This window comes from Pocillopora damicornis, chromosome 12 (assembly GCF_964200805.1).
Source record: "Pocillopora damicornis chromosome 12, jaPocDami1.2, whole genome shotgun sequence".
NCBI classification, from domain to species: Eukaryota; Metazoa; Cnidaria; class Anthozoa; order Scleractinia; family Pocilloporidae; genus Pocillopora; species Pocillopora damicornis.
Genome location: NC_142681.1, coordinates 19,827,992 through 19,844,188, shown reverse-complemented (window position 1 = coordinate 19,844,188; position 16,197 = coordinate 19,827,992). Strand labels below are relative to the sequence as shown.

General features: G+C 40.1%; 3 protein-coding genes across 3 annotated transcripts in view; 2 read left to right on the top strand and 1 right to left on the bottom strand.

The window, feature by feature from the left end:
* The first annotated feature begins 1,840 nt into the window (after positions 1-1,840).
* LOC113681009 (uncharacterized) lies at positions 1,841-3,989 on the top strand. The gene has a single exon (XM_027198065.2). The coding sequence runs from the start codon at positions 1,997-1,999 to the stop codon at positions 3,029-3,031; it is 1,035 nt and encodes a 344-aa protein (XP_027053866.2). The 5' UTR covers positions 1,841-1,996; the 3' UTR covers positions 3,032-3,989.
* Positions 3,990-5,241: 1,252 nt separating this feature from the next.
* Positions 5,242-8,632, top strand: LOC113681008 (uncharacterized). Its single transcript, XM_027198064.2, has 2 exons — positions 5,242-8,459; positions 8,494-8,632. Exon 1 carries the CDS (start codon positions 5,694-5,696, stop codon positions 8,415-8,417), a length of 2,724 nt encoding a protein of 907 aa, XP_027053865.2. The 5' UTR covers positions 5,242-5,693; the 3' UTR covers positions 8,418-8,459; positions 8,494-8,632.
* A 1,883-nt stretch (positions 8,633-10,515) lies between these two features.
* The window catches only part of LOC149036903 (two pore channel protein 1-like), a 22,859-nt gene continuing 17,177 nt past the window's right edge, over positions 10,516-16,197 (bottom strand). Inside the window, exons 19-28 of the mRNA XM_089188640.1 lie at positions 15,405-15,497; positions 15,260-15,331; positions 14,987-15,076; positions 13,725-13,801; positions 13,069-13,115; positions 12,781-12,849; positions 12,213-12,300; positions 11,729-11,868; positions 11,075-11,146; positions 10,516-10,611 (exon numbers count right to left, since the gene is read on the bottom strand). Coding sequence (XP_089044766.1) covers positions 10,516-10,611; positions 11,075-11,146; positions 11,729-11,868; positions 12,213-12,300; positions 12,781-12,849; positions 13,069-13,115; positions 13,725-13,801; positions 14,987-15,076; positions 15,260-15,331; positions 15,405-15,497 — 844 coding nt within the window. The remainder of the gene's footprint in view (positions 10,612-11,074; positions 11,147-11,728; positions 11,869-12,212; positions 12,301-12,780; positions 12,850-13,068; positions 13,116-13,724; positions 13,802-14,986; positions 15,077-15,259; positions 15,332-15,404; positions 15,498-16,197) is intronic.

The following is a 16,197-nucleotide window of genomic DNA, read 5'->3' as shown; positions in this document are numbered from 1 at the left end:
ACGAAATAGGGATCGTACGGATACATAGGAAGCACAACGAAAAAACCTCGTCTTGTCGCGCTTTCCCGCTCTTTTTCAAACACGATTTGAAGGCGCCTATGGCGTAAATGAACAAGAGTTTCTACAACTTCATGTTAGCAAAGCGAGTACGAAAATTTCGTTCCAAGAAAATACTTGTCCTTTTTTTTTCTTTTCTTTTTTGATGAGCGATGAGCAATTTATACTCAGCGATACTACACACCAAAACGTCTTATAAGTTATCATCCAAATGCTTATTTCATGTGCATGTCTTAGAAAGGGGAAAAAGCGAAGCACATGGGGAAGCGTAGCGCGCGCAGCCGACTGGTTAAACATGTTTTTCTACAATGCAATATATCTCAGGATGTTTGTACTCGATTCAAGCGTTTTTTTCTTACTCTGCTTTGTGCAGTTGAATAATAATAACACATCGCTTTATATATCGCAGTTGGATAATAATAGCATTTATCGCTTTATCAAAACTCGATTTATGTGGGAGACTCTAAATACACTAATGATATAGCGCCCAAACCGCACCGCTAACAGCGTACAAAAGCTACAATCGATAATCAATCGCAAGGTCGGCGGAGAAAAAAAACACAGTTATAGCTCAAGATTTAAGGAGTCTTGGGCACGTTTCCAATCATGTGCATGTTGTTTCTGTTCGGAGAGGCGGGAAAGGGGGAGGACGCTAATTAAAATTGCAGGCCATCTACGCACGTTCCCCATGGCTGAATTCGACCCTGTTTCCGGCAAAGGAATGGAATGGTCACGATTAACAGTTGGCGGTGGACCAATGATGAAGCATTCATTTATCTAAACATCCGAGATTAGGTACAGCCGCATATTATGCAATGGTCCAAACGAATATTTTATAAAGGTCAACGCATTATTTATGATCGGACTCGAGCTTGTCGCGTGCCTACCTCGCGTTTCCCATCGTACTTGAACGTCCCATCGTTTCAAAGGTTTAACTGCTACGTAAATATTCTGACTTAATCTCCAAGCATTCTCAAGAAAGCTAAAAAATTTATTCTCTCATATATACGTTGAACTCAGACAAAAAAAAAAGTCCAAGGTAAAAGAGTATGGAACTTCATGAAGACGACTGCATTTTTATTTTTTCTGAGTTCGAGTTATGACAAGCATTTACCTCAACACCTAAAACATTCTCGGGTCATTTTCAAGGGTCATGTTCCAACCGAAACTTTTGGTTGAGCTTTATCACGGAATATTTACATAATCTATTTTGACTGCGGTTCTTTGGACCCTCTCGTCAAAATGCAGATTCTCCTTACGTCTCGTCATACATTAATGGTGGTGTTGGTTGCAAGAATGTATTCTCAATCCTTACTTCACTCTCTTGACCTGAAATTTTTTCTTTTTTGACCGATACTGTCAAAAAAAAATGGTGACAGCGGCTTAAAACGCTGTAACACAATCTTGGTTACTTTTTTTATTGCAACGAAAGAAAAAACTCATAATAAAACCTAACTTCAATAAAATTTCTGCCACTAACGTGACGCTCTGTTTGTACAAGGTTAAGGCTCCATGTGAATTTTTTCTTTGCCTACGAAGGGTTTCAGTGCATTTCTCATGCAATCGGATTGTACGCCATGGGAGAAATATAATCTTAGGAACTACGTACGACCAACAAGGAGATAATTCTGTATTTTACCTTTCAGCGAACAATGTTCAATTTATTTTCATATTAAAGTTCAATTGACAAATTCGTTACGACAACAAACTATGTGAACTTTGATCGAGACTGCCGAATCTAAACGAAGCAATTGTTTCACTTGTCGTATGTTTGTCCAATCAACGTGCTCCACTGGTGAGCGGCACGCTTATTTGTAATGCATTGCATCAGTAAGGGAATTAACACGTTTGAACTCATTCTGCTATATAAGAACGAATACATAAATTCTTGCTACCAAAGTTCATCTGTTTTTATGTCATTGTAGCTATTCAAGTGAACATGGCAGAGAGCTTTTCCGTTAAGCGAGGCCTTGCTGGAATGTTTCATTGGAAAAGTGATAAAAAGGGAGACGAAACTTCGAAAGAAGAGGTTTCTGAACCAGAAATTCCTAAAGAAGAAACTCCACAACCAGAAACTTCAAAATTAGAAATTCCTGAACAAGAAACTCCTGAACAAGAAACTCTTAAACCAGAGAAGAAGAAGAATGGACACAGACGACATCGCTCGCTCGTCACCGCTAGCGAGTTGCCAATTCCAAGTTCTGGCGATGAACTAACAGAAGATGAACAAACGAAAACTCTGGAGGACGAAAAGGAAAAGTCTAAGAGTCGATTCCGACGTAGTCTGACATTCAGACGATCAAAGAAGAAGAAGAAACAACGACAAGAAGAAAAAGAAAAACAGGAGCCTCTGCCGATAGAGATCCTTCTAACCCCACCAGTAGTGGACAACCTGAACGCCGAGGAAATTGTTCCACAGCTAGTCAGTCAAGACGATGGAAGCCCTGATGTTGGAGTAGAAGGAGTCATAGACGCCATGGGCGAAAACATCGCAGTCCCAGATGTTTCCACAGAAATCCAAGAGATTCAAAGTGTAGTTTCTGACAAAATCGAACCCGACGGGGACGAATTAATGGAAGTGATCAAGAAAGTTGAGAGTCTTCAGAACCTACAAGACAAGATTGGCGTGCCCTCAACCGGAACCTACTTAGAAGTGCACGCGATGTTCAAAGGTCTTGGATTAAACACCGACAATTTTCTTCTGGCCAACTCAATTTCTTCCCTTCTTCAGTACGAAATGTCCGTGTGTGCCTGTGGTTTTGGCCTTGTAAAACTAGACGTTCTTTGGAATTCTCTGCTGAATCGTGCGCAACAAGCAAAAGAAGCCACAAGACAAGTTCTGGTGTATTTCATTAGGCCTTTGATCAAGAAATACCCCCACTACTTCATAACTGCGATTAAACAACGAAAAATGATCGAAAAGGCTCAAAAGAAGATCGAAGCGGCAAAACCGATTGAAGAGACACTGTTGTGAGCAGTAACCAACTTTGAAGAGGGCAGTTTGCGTAGCTCACTTGAATTACAAGAATCTGACATATGAACTGCCATCACGAGCTTAAAAAAAAACGTTTGAGGATTGTGGACATGATCAAAGAGCGATGGCTATTTTTTTTTATTCTATTTTCATTTCAACCGCTCAAGAACCTTACTGCTGCCTTTTTTACATATCACATTTTAAAATAAGCTGGTCGTTTTGAAGCTGTTTTAACATTTTCCTCATTACGTAACTGATCAAGTCACCATGCTATCATGAGTTCCCTTTACTCTAAAGAAATCAAATCAAGTTATATAACTGAAAAATCCTCGGCATTGACTGTGCGGCGCATGATGGACCCACCGCTTTGCATTTTAACAGTTTTCAGTTCTTTGGCATTGCCTTAGAAATCTATCTTTTCGAAATAGTTTATTTCGAAAAAAAAAATAATCGTATCGCTGAAACGTTTTGTTAAGATTTCAGAAAATATGAATTATTTCATTCAACACTGTGATCAGAAGAAATACGCATAGCCGATGCAATTTGTTCAGTTCGGAGTTTCTAAGCTCTAGGAGGATATTGCGAGCGAGAGTTTTTTTTTATTAATTTTTTTAAAGTCATTTCACTATCATATGATTTCTCCAAATTTTGTAACGCTCCAAATATTCGGAACTTTAGAAAATGTTTAGGGTTGTAAAGAAACGTAGATGGTTTAATTTGAGAAGAGTTCAAATGTGTTTAATTTTAAAAGCATCGTTTGAACAAAAATATTTTGGTGAAAAAAAGGCGATTTAAATTTATAGTTCGTTCCGTCTTTTTATTATGTACCAGATTTAGGGAACCAGCAAAAATATTTATTTTATAGATTTCAAAATGCATTTTTATTCTTTTGATTTCGAGGGAAGGCTGGTTTATCTGTAAAAAAAATAACAAGATATTAAACGAATATCAAAACAAATGCCTTTAAGTCTGTGCGAGTCTGAGATTTCTTAAACAGGTAAAATTGGGCCTGTGGAGTTTTGGACGTTTTCGCTCGAGAGTACTTGGCGGAACGTGTCCTCACTTCATTGTTTAAGCAGAGCTTTATGAAAGAGATGTCAGAAAATCATCGTAGCCCTTGAGGGGATCAGCTACCACGCTGTTTTTTTAACCACTGAAAAAAAAACAAATCCTTTTTACCAAATTCAAGATAGCTATAATTGTAGATTAACTTGAATGAACTGCTTTCCGTTAGCTTAAGCTTTTTTTCTTCACTCGCATTGTTGAAGCTGTTTAGCCATGGCACATAAAATTCAGTTTACTCTTTTATCATGGATGGAAAAAATATGTCTCCTCGAAAAAACGGGTTCGACATCCATAGGGTAAATGAATAATCGATTGATTGCACCCATAAATAGACCTGTTCGTTGAACTTTAGTCCCCCGAACTTGACCGCCGCGTTTAGTATGAAATAAGTGAACTGAGACTAGATGAAACAATCGAGAATGACTCCCAAAGCCTTCTCAGCAATGTGTCCACTGCGTGCGTTACACTTCACAAATCGTGAAAAATTGAGCCTCAATATTTCAGTCGGAAATTTGCAATCTGTACCAATATTTTTCATTCTTAATCACCCTCATGCCTTCATTTCGGTGTTTCCTATCTCAGTTAGCAAACTAATATTTTAAGCGCGTTTTCCTTCACATTCACTTAAGTTAGCTCGTGGCTACAGATTAGCATGACGTAGTAACCTTTATTAAACTCACATGGGAGTCACAAGGGATTTTAAGCTCGACCTTTACTTCGTTTACTTATTGAATCCTCATATACTTCCAAAAAAGGAGCGAGTAAAAGAAAAGTTTATTCTTATCAGGAACAAACGCATTCTCCTACGGCAAAATATTTTAGGGAATGATGAAATTTTTTTGCCGTTCGCAAGAACCTTCTCTATTGATTAAGTGCGAGCATGTAAAATGCTCGAACCGCAACTTAATATAGCGAGGACCAAGTAAAGGATGCAAACAACTGTTCGTGTATTGATCGCTATCGAGAGGGAAACGTTTCGATGAAATAGCGCTGAAAAAACAGCTTAAAACACGCTCCGTCAAAATGAAGGCTAAGGGAAGTCCACCGTTAAGACAAAAAGCGTTATTTTGAGGTAATTTTTGTGGCTAACAGTTTTAAACGGAAAAAGACAAATAAAAATTATATTCGAGGCATCAGAATGAGTGTTGATCCAGTTGTTCACGTTCTTTTCACATGTAAATCACATATAAGCTTGTGACACTGCTTACGTGTTTAAAGCACTGCGCTAATTTTTACACCTTGCCAACATGTGGCAGAAAGTTTACGACTTTAAAATTATTCTGATTGGCTACTAGCAGTGTAGAACTAACTATATACCCTTTTCCTCTAGACCATAAAATTCGGCTAAACAATCTCAGCGATAAAAGAAAAACGCACATTGCCTAGATTGACGACGCGAAAAACTCGATGCCAAGCTGATAAAGCTCTCGTATAAAACACTCGTTAATTTCACGTGCATATGCGTCACGTGACTGTCCCTGTGACGATCATTGGACAGATTTGATATCTCTCTTTCAGTTAAAACAATTCTAATCATTTCTGTTAAGACAAGTTTGTAACGCAAGCGTTAGGATCTTTCTAAAATTTCGTATTTAAAATGGCAGAGAGTTCGCAAACAAGTGGAATCGACAAGCAGCTTCTCGACGCCAAAGACGAACCCGGCCGAAAATCGACGCCAGAAACGCAGGGCGGAGAAGAGGCAACAAAAGCACAATCTAATGGACGTTTGGAGAGCGGGTTTAAAGGTCAGGAAAGTTCTTATTTTGTTCCCGACAAAAAAAATACTGTCGATAATTCTGAGATGAATACGGCAGGAAAAGGAGAAATCTTTGCGGAGAAAAAAGGAAGTGAAACGGCAACTGACCGAGAAGAAAGCACCTCACAGGACAGCAAGAAAATCGCAACGACGGAAGAAACAGCTAAAGAAAGTACGAACAAAGAAAGCCAAGGTGAACAGGAGACACAAAGAACTCAAGAGTTAAAGAGCAATGAAAAACAAACCCTCAAACCTGATCAAGCCAACAGCAGCAAGAAAGGGAGATTAAGTTTTCGCCGCTCTAAGAAAGGTAAAATTTCCAAACGCAAAGCCTCACTCGATGAAGAAAAACGTGTTGAAATTTTGAAATGTGAAACTATCGCAGAGGATCCGAAGATCTTCGAGGAGAAGACGGATGAGATTTGTGACAAACGAGCGGATAAAGCTGACGAAGCGAAATTCGAGACTGTTGAAGGTTCGGTGGAGATGGAAAACAGAGAACCGTTTACTTCTCCCGAGGGAGTCCAAAACGAAAAGTCCACAGCGACGAACAACAAAGGAATGAATATAAAGCAATTTGCAAGTTTCCGTCAAACCACAAAAGGCAAGTACAATGTCAGCCAGACCTTTAACACTGACGCATGCGAAGGCCATGGGGAGCGATCTGAAAAATTCGAGAGCCCTGAAGATCGTCAGGATATGGACGTGGAGGAGACTTCGCTCAAACTACCTGTTGCTGCTGACAAAGGTGAATCGAATGAGAAAGATGATGAGAGAGAAGAAAAAGCGGACCTTAGGAAGAAAGAGACCGGTAAGCAGAAGAAAAAAGTGACGGTTCTAAGCTTCAAGCGCAACAAACAAAGTCTTAAAAAACCAAAAGGAAAATCAAGTAAAAAAGACGAAGAAAAAAGTGAAATTAACGCGAGCGCTAAAATTGGTGTGGGCAAAGAAACTAATGACGTCAACGTTATGGATGGCGGTGCACTACGCAAGCAAGCCGACTTTGAAGAGAAAATTTCAAACAACCGAGAAGAACGCAAATCGATTGTAGCGGAGGAAGAAGATGCACCAGCAGAGGAGAAATCGGGCTCTGTTGAAGAGAAACAGGGTAATTCTCTCGAAAACGAAGAAAGCAACGCAGAAAAGGAAGACGGCTCCGCAAAGGCGCATGAAGTGACAACGGAACTTTCACTGAAGAAAAAGAAGAAGGAGAATATTTTGCGTCGTTCATTAAGGAAGTTTACGAATCCAAGTTCTGCTCCACATGGGAAGAAAAAATCGAAAGGGGATGAAAAAACTGTAAACGCAGATAAGGGAGCTAGAAAGAGGAATGAGGAGGAAGACAAGAGTGAATGTTCTGGATTGGAGGAAAGTGTTGAAGAACAAAGTGTCGCCCAAAAAGATACTGAAGAAAAATCGACCGAATGCGAAGAAAATTCTAAAGCAGTAAAGAGAAAGAAAGAGTTAACAGACAGCAATCGAGAGTTGAAAAGGCAGAGGGAAGATCATGAAATTGAGATCCAAGACAAAGATGCGCTCGGAGAAACAGCTGATGTTGTTGTGGTTGTTGAAGTAAAGCAAGACGCAAAAACATCTGAAGTAAAATCAAACGTGGCAGACGATTTAGAGAATGGGACAACAAAAGAGCGCAATCAAGGGAAAGAAAATAGCGCTGATGAGTTTAACTGTGAAGGAAACAAAGAGTTGCCGCCACAAAAGAACAAAACCGATGAACAGGAGGAAGTCAAAGCTGACGTTGAAATTTCTCAAGAGATTGTTGCACGCGAAGCTAAACAAATTGAAACATCTGCTGAAGGTCTAGGAGGGCGTGTAGTCGAAGTACGAGTTGTTATTGACGAACAGGCGAAGAAAAATAAAGAAGAAGAAACTAAGGCTGAAGAAACCAAAGGCAGCAGTGACGAGGGAAATGCCTTCACCGAAATCCAAAGGCAGACAAGTGAAACTAAATCTGAAAGTCGCCACCGCCATCTTGACGGATACGACTCGGATCTTACAGTGGTCACTGCTTTGGCTTATCCGTTTACCGAAGACGATGAATTGTCGGAAAGCGACACATCGGGAACCGATGCAAACACCGAAGATGACGAAATACAAGCCATTGCCGAGGTACATGTAATACCTCCGGAAATTGAGACATCCGCAGTAGAAGGGCTAGTGGAAACTACTACCGACCCCGATACCGAAGACGAAGAAGTACGAGTTATTAACGAAGGAGTATCTTCGGAAACGGGGGTACTACGAGACGGAAACGAAGGCAATGCGAAACTAGTTCCTGGGGGTGAACACGAAGTGGACACCCCTACCCAAAGCAATGAATTGGAAAATACATTGACGGCAGAGGAAGAGCCCACCATACGCGAAGAACAAAATTCACGGAATGGAAGTACTGCGCAGAGTTTACAAAGTTCATTTCAGAATCCTGCAGAAGAATGGATCATGGTACATCGGCTCGACGTGACTGAAGAGATTGCACTTCGTCTTATGACCGTACTCCCTCGGATCTGTAAGCTGAGGAGGAATGTATCATGCTGTACGGTCATGTGACGGGGTGGAACACCGCTAGTGGTGTCTAACTGTTGAATAAATGTGAAGTTTTTATACGAAATAATTCATATAACATACTCGTTAATCAGCGGTTGGATTTAAAAGCCGCAAAAAAAGAACAAATTACTTTCTGGAATCACTCATTGGGAGCTTCAAAGTACATCAGCAAGTCAAGTGATCATATTTCGCGTGGAAAAAAACGGAAAATAATTAGAAAAAACAAAAACAATACAAAAAGAAAAAAAGGGAACACGGGTTATGCTTAAACTCGTTAGGTATGTTCTGTATGCAAGTGTTAAGCTTACCTTGTCAAGAGGAAAATATCAAATGGAAAAGAAAAACACTTTCGCGTTGGGAGATCGACTAGAGTTAGACATTTCATCAAACGGAATCAAGGAATATTTATTGCAAAATTATTTAACTTTGAGCTAGTATTATTATTTTCTTTTTCACTGACGTCGCCTGCATAAGAGCCGAATAAAAAAGTAAACTAAGTGTATGGCATATTCTCAAGGTTTACTACGTAAATAATGCTGCTAAGGTTTGTCGTAAAGGGGGAAATTATATTTCAAAAGTGATCAACTAGCTTTTTCACAACTTATGTCTTTTCGCTTCCTTTTCTGGACGAGAATTCTTGATAATAAATTTGGAGACTAGAAGCTTTCAGCTTATGTTTCGTTATAGTGGAGCATTAAGAGACTAAGTTTTACAAGTAAGTGAGCGCATTATGGTAACGTGAAAAAACAGTCAACATGCGATGGGCGGATTAGCCTAAAGCCACAACATCATGGTCTGCTCTCTCTGTCTCGCCCCCTAAAAGACTTTCCCAGAGTATGGTTTTTTCTTTTTTCAGAATGAAAATAATCCACTAGGAAATCTAAATATTTTGGCGGAATTGTTAATAATAAGTAAACCTTTACCATTTTAACCTGGTCTTAGAAGTCTTTTTACAATTTCCAGCTGAATACACTGAACTGACGCTCTATGCTTTCGTTGTGTGACAAACAATGCGGCGTCACATAACTACAGTTCATTACGTGACGTTAGAGCAGCCCCAGATACATTGATAAGGGAAGGTACGTTTTTTATTGGGGGGGGGGGGAAGAGAGGGGGGGTTGGTGGGCCGGGGCTTCGGAGGGGAGGGTTATTAGTATTTTTTTTACAAATTGGGGAGGGTCAAACCTGTTTTATTCGCAACCGGGGGAGGGTCACAGTTTTTTTTGACAAGGAAAAAATGACTCCATGTCGCTTAGTTGACTCTTATTAGTTAACAAACACGCGAAGTGTATAGAAACCGAAAGCTTGTATATACAAGCAAAGCTACCAGTCAAGATTAATCTGACTTATTTACAGGTGTCCAAATATTATATCAAAAAACTGTCTTTTCCAACTAACATAATCGTCTCTCTCGACCCGTGTCCGCTTTCGTCCATATTTTTACGGCGGTAATGTTTCCGAAATGTTTCAGTCTCCGGTGACGATTCGTCACTTAAGCTACTCGGGCGTACACTTTCACTTGGTTCCGCACCTGATGTGCCATCAACATAGTCAGAGGAGTAGCGGGCATCCTTTTTAGGAAGGCGAGTCGGCCCATCTGACCTCACGAAATCCTCGCATTCACCACAAGCGCATTCCCCTCTTTCTATTCCTCGTACATCCTTGCCCATTTTCAAGTTTTCACCGTGCAATCACACGCCACGCAATTAACTGCTTTGTGCGCAGACGTGGTTGTGTGAGTACCTCTTCCGGTTAGTTATTTTCACTTCCGGTTATTTTTGTCTTGGAGGAGGTGGGGGAGGGTCAGATGTTTTTGTGTAGGTATTTGTGAGGGGTCATGCATTAATCCATTCTGGGAAGTGGGAGGGCCACGACTTTTTTCGCAAAAAATTTCTAAAATACCCCGACCCACTCCCCCCCCCATAAAAAATGTACCTTCCCTAAGAGCGCTTGAAAAACCAACCGCATAGGAACCGATCAAACTAGTATCCGCCTTATTTTAGGTAAGAGTTTACTGAGCATATATACATAATAGAGTAATCTGTTGAACCTTGTAGGAGGGTATCTGTTTTTCCCGCTCCCATTTTCAAAAGGTGGCGTCTCATTCGTCTAACGCTATGTTTACTCCTCCCATTTCTACCTCATCATTTCTATGAGCGTGCGCTAAAAGTTCTTCTGTTTCTTTTTTTATCCATTGCTACAAGGAAAAGCAAACATTTTCAAAAGGTGGCGTCTTATTCGTGTTTACTTCTCCCATTGTTACCTCATCAGTCACAAGACCATTAGATGACGTGTTCGCGGGGACTGATGATGAAGGAGAGTTGGTAGGAGACATGGCCATTGTACCTTCTGTTATATGAGCGTGCGCTGAAGGTTCTCCTATTTCGAGGGGCTCTTCATTTTGTATCCATTGCCACAAGGAGAAGCGAAACAGGTTTATTACAAACGAGATAATATTCAAAGAACGAAAAAAAAGGGGCGCAATGACAAAATGGTATGACCTCGTCGCTTTTACATTACTTGTCTAACTGACTAATTTACTACAGTGTAATTTAACAATTAACAACTGACTAATTTACTACAGAATAATTCATCTGTTAACAACTGACTAATTTACTCCCGAATAATTCATCAATTAATGATCAATGAAAAGTTTATACCTTGACTTCATCTTTGTACATTCTTACTCTCAAATCCATTTTTGTCTTGGGGCGTTTTCCTACGTAATGAACCTGCAGTGAAATGAAATAAGTGTAGGCGAGTCACATAACAGTCTCAAACTGTATTGAAACAGTTAAACCTCGGTACAACAGGCCGCTACGCATTTGGGACCCTAGTATATCGACCAAAATACTACAGCCCAACAAGTGTAAAATTTATGAACAAGAACCCTTAAATAACGACACCTGTTTATACCTTCAATGTAACTTATGGGTCTCTCAACAATTGAATGTATCTGACGAGCATAGGAAGCTGTCTTGCGGGATCCTTGGATGGTATCTCGTAATTCGTTTGGATAACCAGTGATAATAGATTGAAAGTTTTGAACTTATCGTTAAGTTGTTGAACGGAATATAGCGCAAATGGAAACCATAAATATACGGTCATTTTGATACTACCGTAGTGGGAAATCATGTACTATGCTTGCTGCGTGGGTTAGCGTCAGATCTCTGATTGGTCCCTTGATGGGCCAGGAATTTGAGTTGAAGAAGCGAATTTGGTGTTTCATGACTCAAGGAACGTTCCTTTAAAAACAGGAAACTTGGGAGTTGACTGAAAATGTCTGACAGACAACGAAATAATGATATTCTTACGGACTGATCGGGCTGATCGGGCTGATCGGGCTGATCGGGCTGATCGGGCTGATCGGGCTGCAGATCTTCCACATAGCTTTGGCCCAAGGTCAGGAGTTCTTCGTAGGTCACAATGATGTCCATCCTGATTTTCATATCCTCTGTGGAGAGGTAAACCATTTCGTCAATATTGAACACACTTTCCTCTAAGCGCAGCTATTCTCCATCTTGACAAGCAAAAAAATTAACGCCACTTTGTATAATGTGTACGCTTTGCGAACCTTTTCCTTTTTTATGGTAGGTTGAAAGGTAACACACACGACTTAGGTTTATTTTGCTGTACAACGTCTGTGACGCCACCAACGATCGAAGATACGTGATCTTTGAAATACGAAATTCATTGACAAAAGAGACAACGGAGAACGTTTTCATCATTTCAATGTTGTTATTTCCGGCGGAGTGGTCCAGAACAGTCTCGATTACAGTAATATTTGAAGCTCTTCACCTTCTTCGTTTGCAGGATGTTCTTGTCTATATTTCATCTGGAAGCGAAAGGCTTCCAGGATAAACGCCACAACAATTGTCATAACAACCTGGTCAAAATAAGATAGAAAAAGAGGATACTTGATTACCGAGAACTGGTAAAAATATGCTAAAATAATTATTTTCTAAAGGCACATAGAAGAAGATAAAAGAAGCTAAAAAAGCCTGAAATGTTTCAGAAACGTTTTGGATCCTCCTTTACTCATCTACCAGGGTCAAAGTTTACCATCTCTTTCATTCTATGATAATTTTTCTATCTCCGCATATGGACCTAATAGGTAGCCTAAGTAACTCGCTGAAGAGTAGCTCTCCTAAACTTACCGTGTAGGCCCAAATGTGACTAGGATGGGATCTTTAATTGGCCACAAAACAGTCTATAATGGGTTACTGGTTATGACATGACAGCGATACACACCCAGCAAACATTGACTTTCGTATCCCTTCCCCCGAAGCTATTTCAAAAGCCCAAGTATGCAGATCTTTGTCTAAAAACTTGTGTAACTATCATAGTCGGTGATTTTATGACTTACCATTGTGACAATGTAAAATAACATAAAGAATATTCTGGCCCAGTCTGATGTCAGGTGAACTATCCCTTCCTGTCAATAAATAGGAAAAGAAAGCTGATTATGAAAAGGCAAAAACTAATCCAGAAGTTGCACAAAACAAGCCGTTAGCTCCACCAAAAGGTAACCAATTCAACCCAACTATAATGATACACAGGAATCCTATGCACTCACGAAGGCTGATCCAACTAAACACCGTCGGAAGCTTATGAGGCAAGTGGAACACCGAAACAAGCAATCGTGTTTTCTTACCATTATTATAAACCAGTTGTTCACCACTGTCAACTCGAACAAAGTCACTGCAGAGAAACGTAATAAAAAACGGTTATATACGATGTGATGAAACTCTCCAATGGAAGGGTGGCCATTTTAAAGAATTTGAGAAAATTGCAAGCATGAGGCGGAAAGGGAAGTGAGTTGGTGGGTGAGTTGGAGAAAGATTTTTAATTTTTAATTACCTGCGTAGCAGTAAAAGGCCCATTTATCAAAATTTACCGCATGATTGGCTATTTCTGTAAAATCTCATTAAGTCACGCAATGACGCAAATAATTACGATAAGTGTATGCTAATTGTAGGATGTTTACAGACGTTTTACAACTGAAAGGTGAAAAGAGGTCTTTTGTAGTACCGGGGTGATAGCGACAGAGGGTAAGCTCTATTACCTGCCTACTCTCCTCCCTCACCCCCCCGCCGGGGAAGATCGAACAAAGAACGGACTTAAGAAAACGGCGGAAATCGAGCGTAGACGTGGGGTGTCCCTCAGTGTGGTTTAGCCGCCTATAACACAGAAACTAGTCATACTTAAACTAGATATCCTTTGTTCGTTATAACAAAAAAAGTGCTTCATTTGTGGTTCTTCCCTATTTGCAATAATACTTTAACCAGAAAACAGTTTAAAGACGCTTGCCGTATGAATGTAGCAAATCATCGAAGTTGTTCAAATGATAGCCACCCTCCTTGTATGCTCTTTCCCACGAAGTGTTTCTGTGCAAAATAAAAAATACAGTTAGAGATGAGATACATTCAGGAATACCAAAATGTAAATCGTAACGTCTTGCTCAATCTCTCATAGGTCTCTCTCTCTCTCAATCTATCATAGGTCTAAAAATGCTGGCGGATTTTTGTACATTTCTCAGCCGAGGCGAGCAGTAGGGACGAATGCTTCCGCCGCACAGCCTGAAAATCACTGCTCGACGAAAATGCGTCAAAGAAATGCCTGTTCTGCATGATAGTGTGCAAAATAAAACACAATGCTAGGAAAGACAAGGTTGTTGAGTCGGTGACCGACCCATATTGGAGAGAAACAAATGTTCAGCGCTTCAACAAGGATTCGACCCTTTTGGGCTTTAGAGTTCACGTGTAGTACCACGTGACTTTTAATGTAAACAAACCCCGAAAGTTCGGACATTGAGGCGAGCTCGCAGCACATGTGTCCGAACATTTCCTGTCGGACGGGAATTTATCTGACAATCTACGCACTAAACACCCTGAAAATACCTGATCAGATACATCACTGTACGCAGAACTAGTTCAATTTTTCCATGCCGCAGCGCTTCCTGTAACATTCTTAGCATCTGCTTCAACTGCAGCGAAATGACAACTTGCTTAATAAACGATCAAATAAATGACAAAAGAAAGATGTCAATTTTGAGCGTAGAGAAACTTCTTGAAAGTGGGAAGTTATTTAAGAAAAATTTCCAAAGCCGAAGTTTGGACACATGTGCTGCGAGCTCAACTCAATGTCCGAACTTTCGGGGTTTGTTTATATCAGAAGTCACGTGATACTACACGTGAAATTTAAAGCCCAAAAGGTGAATTAGTGCGTAAGACTTTTAACCTCCGAGCTAAAGGTGACTTGAACTAAGACCATCCAAGAGATAATGAAGGGAAAGAGAAGGACAGACTGGTTATTGGGTGGGGTACGTCGATTCCACTTGAGCTATTTCTGATTTCAAACATATGCGGAATACTACTTCCCCCAATATTCGTACACCAAACCAGCCTTAACGTGATCGACTTACATTATATCACTTTCACGCCGAACATTAGATCGAGCTTGGTCTTCATGCGGTCGTTTCGATAAACAATCATTAGTTTGAGAGACTACCTGTGAAGAATCCATGTGAAAAAATATTCGATAAAAGACTAACTGGAACGGAAAATACTTACACACAACAATTCTTTAGTTCGAGTCCAGAGAAGCATTCTATTCCAATGATTCCAAACGAGTAGTACATCAACAGAATGACAACGGCAACCCTGAGAGAAAAATCGTTTCTTGTGAGTAACGTTAGTGGTTAGGCGACGTTAGCAAACCGCATTAGCCTAGCAGACGTTGCGTGACAAACTGTCATTCTCACGCTCAGCCATGAATAAACTTTCAGCAACAGTGCAACGCCTACTAAACAATGGACAATTCCACTGGAACAGAGAATGCATTACCTGGCCATTCGAGGTAACAAGACACCTATTGTCTCAAACAAGTCACGGTATCCTTTTTTCACTTTAAAAAGTCTGCAAGGAATATTAATTGCTTTAGTAACATGAAGAACTCAATAAGATTTTTTAAAAAGAACTGAATACTTACAGCAAAAGTCTCAAGGGTCTCACACAGACGATAAAACTGAAGGATGTTGAAACTGCACCTATAAAACCAGCCACAGTTGCAAAGAAGTCGAATCTGTAAGATAGCGTAACCATAGAAGCGTTTAGTTCACGATAAGGAAGTTAATGGATCAACGTCAGTAATTAAATAACTGCATACCCACCCCTCCCCTAACTCGACAACAGTCAACTGATAACAACTGAGCGAAGGTTAGTGTTGGGTTAGGGAAGGGGTAGGTGCACATCTACAGTTGCTCAGATACCGACAATTAATCCCAGATTATAGAGTTAATGATTTGAATTCGGGGAAAACTCTTCTAAAACATATTTACTTTCTTTGACTGACAGCTGGTGCTGTTGGAATATGTAATTAACAGTTTGACATATTTCAAAGTTTTCTCCCACAAAAAAACAAACAAACAAACATCTGCAATGTATCTATCCTTCAATGCCTGTTCACTTAATACACGCAGTTGTGCACCGTGCGAAATGCAATGCAACCAGTGTCGATATTTCCAGTCAATAATCGTGTTATAAATCCCAAAATGTTAACACTATACTTTGCTAAATAAAAAGTTTAGCAAATATTTCAAAAGTGTTGACTGTACATCCATTTTTAGGACATATAGGATTTTTTGGCATATAGGACATGCCATGCGGTGCGGACGTGAGTTGAGGCGCTCCGCTCCTCCTCGCATTTTTTATCATTTTTACGCTCTTCTGTCGATTTATTTGGTTCTATCGACTGCTAATAATTGCTTACAATCTACCAACTC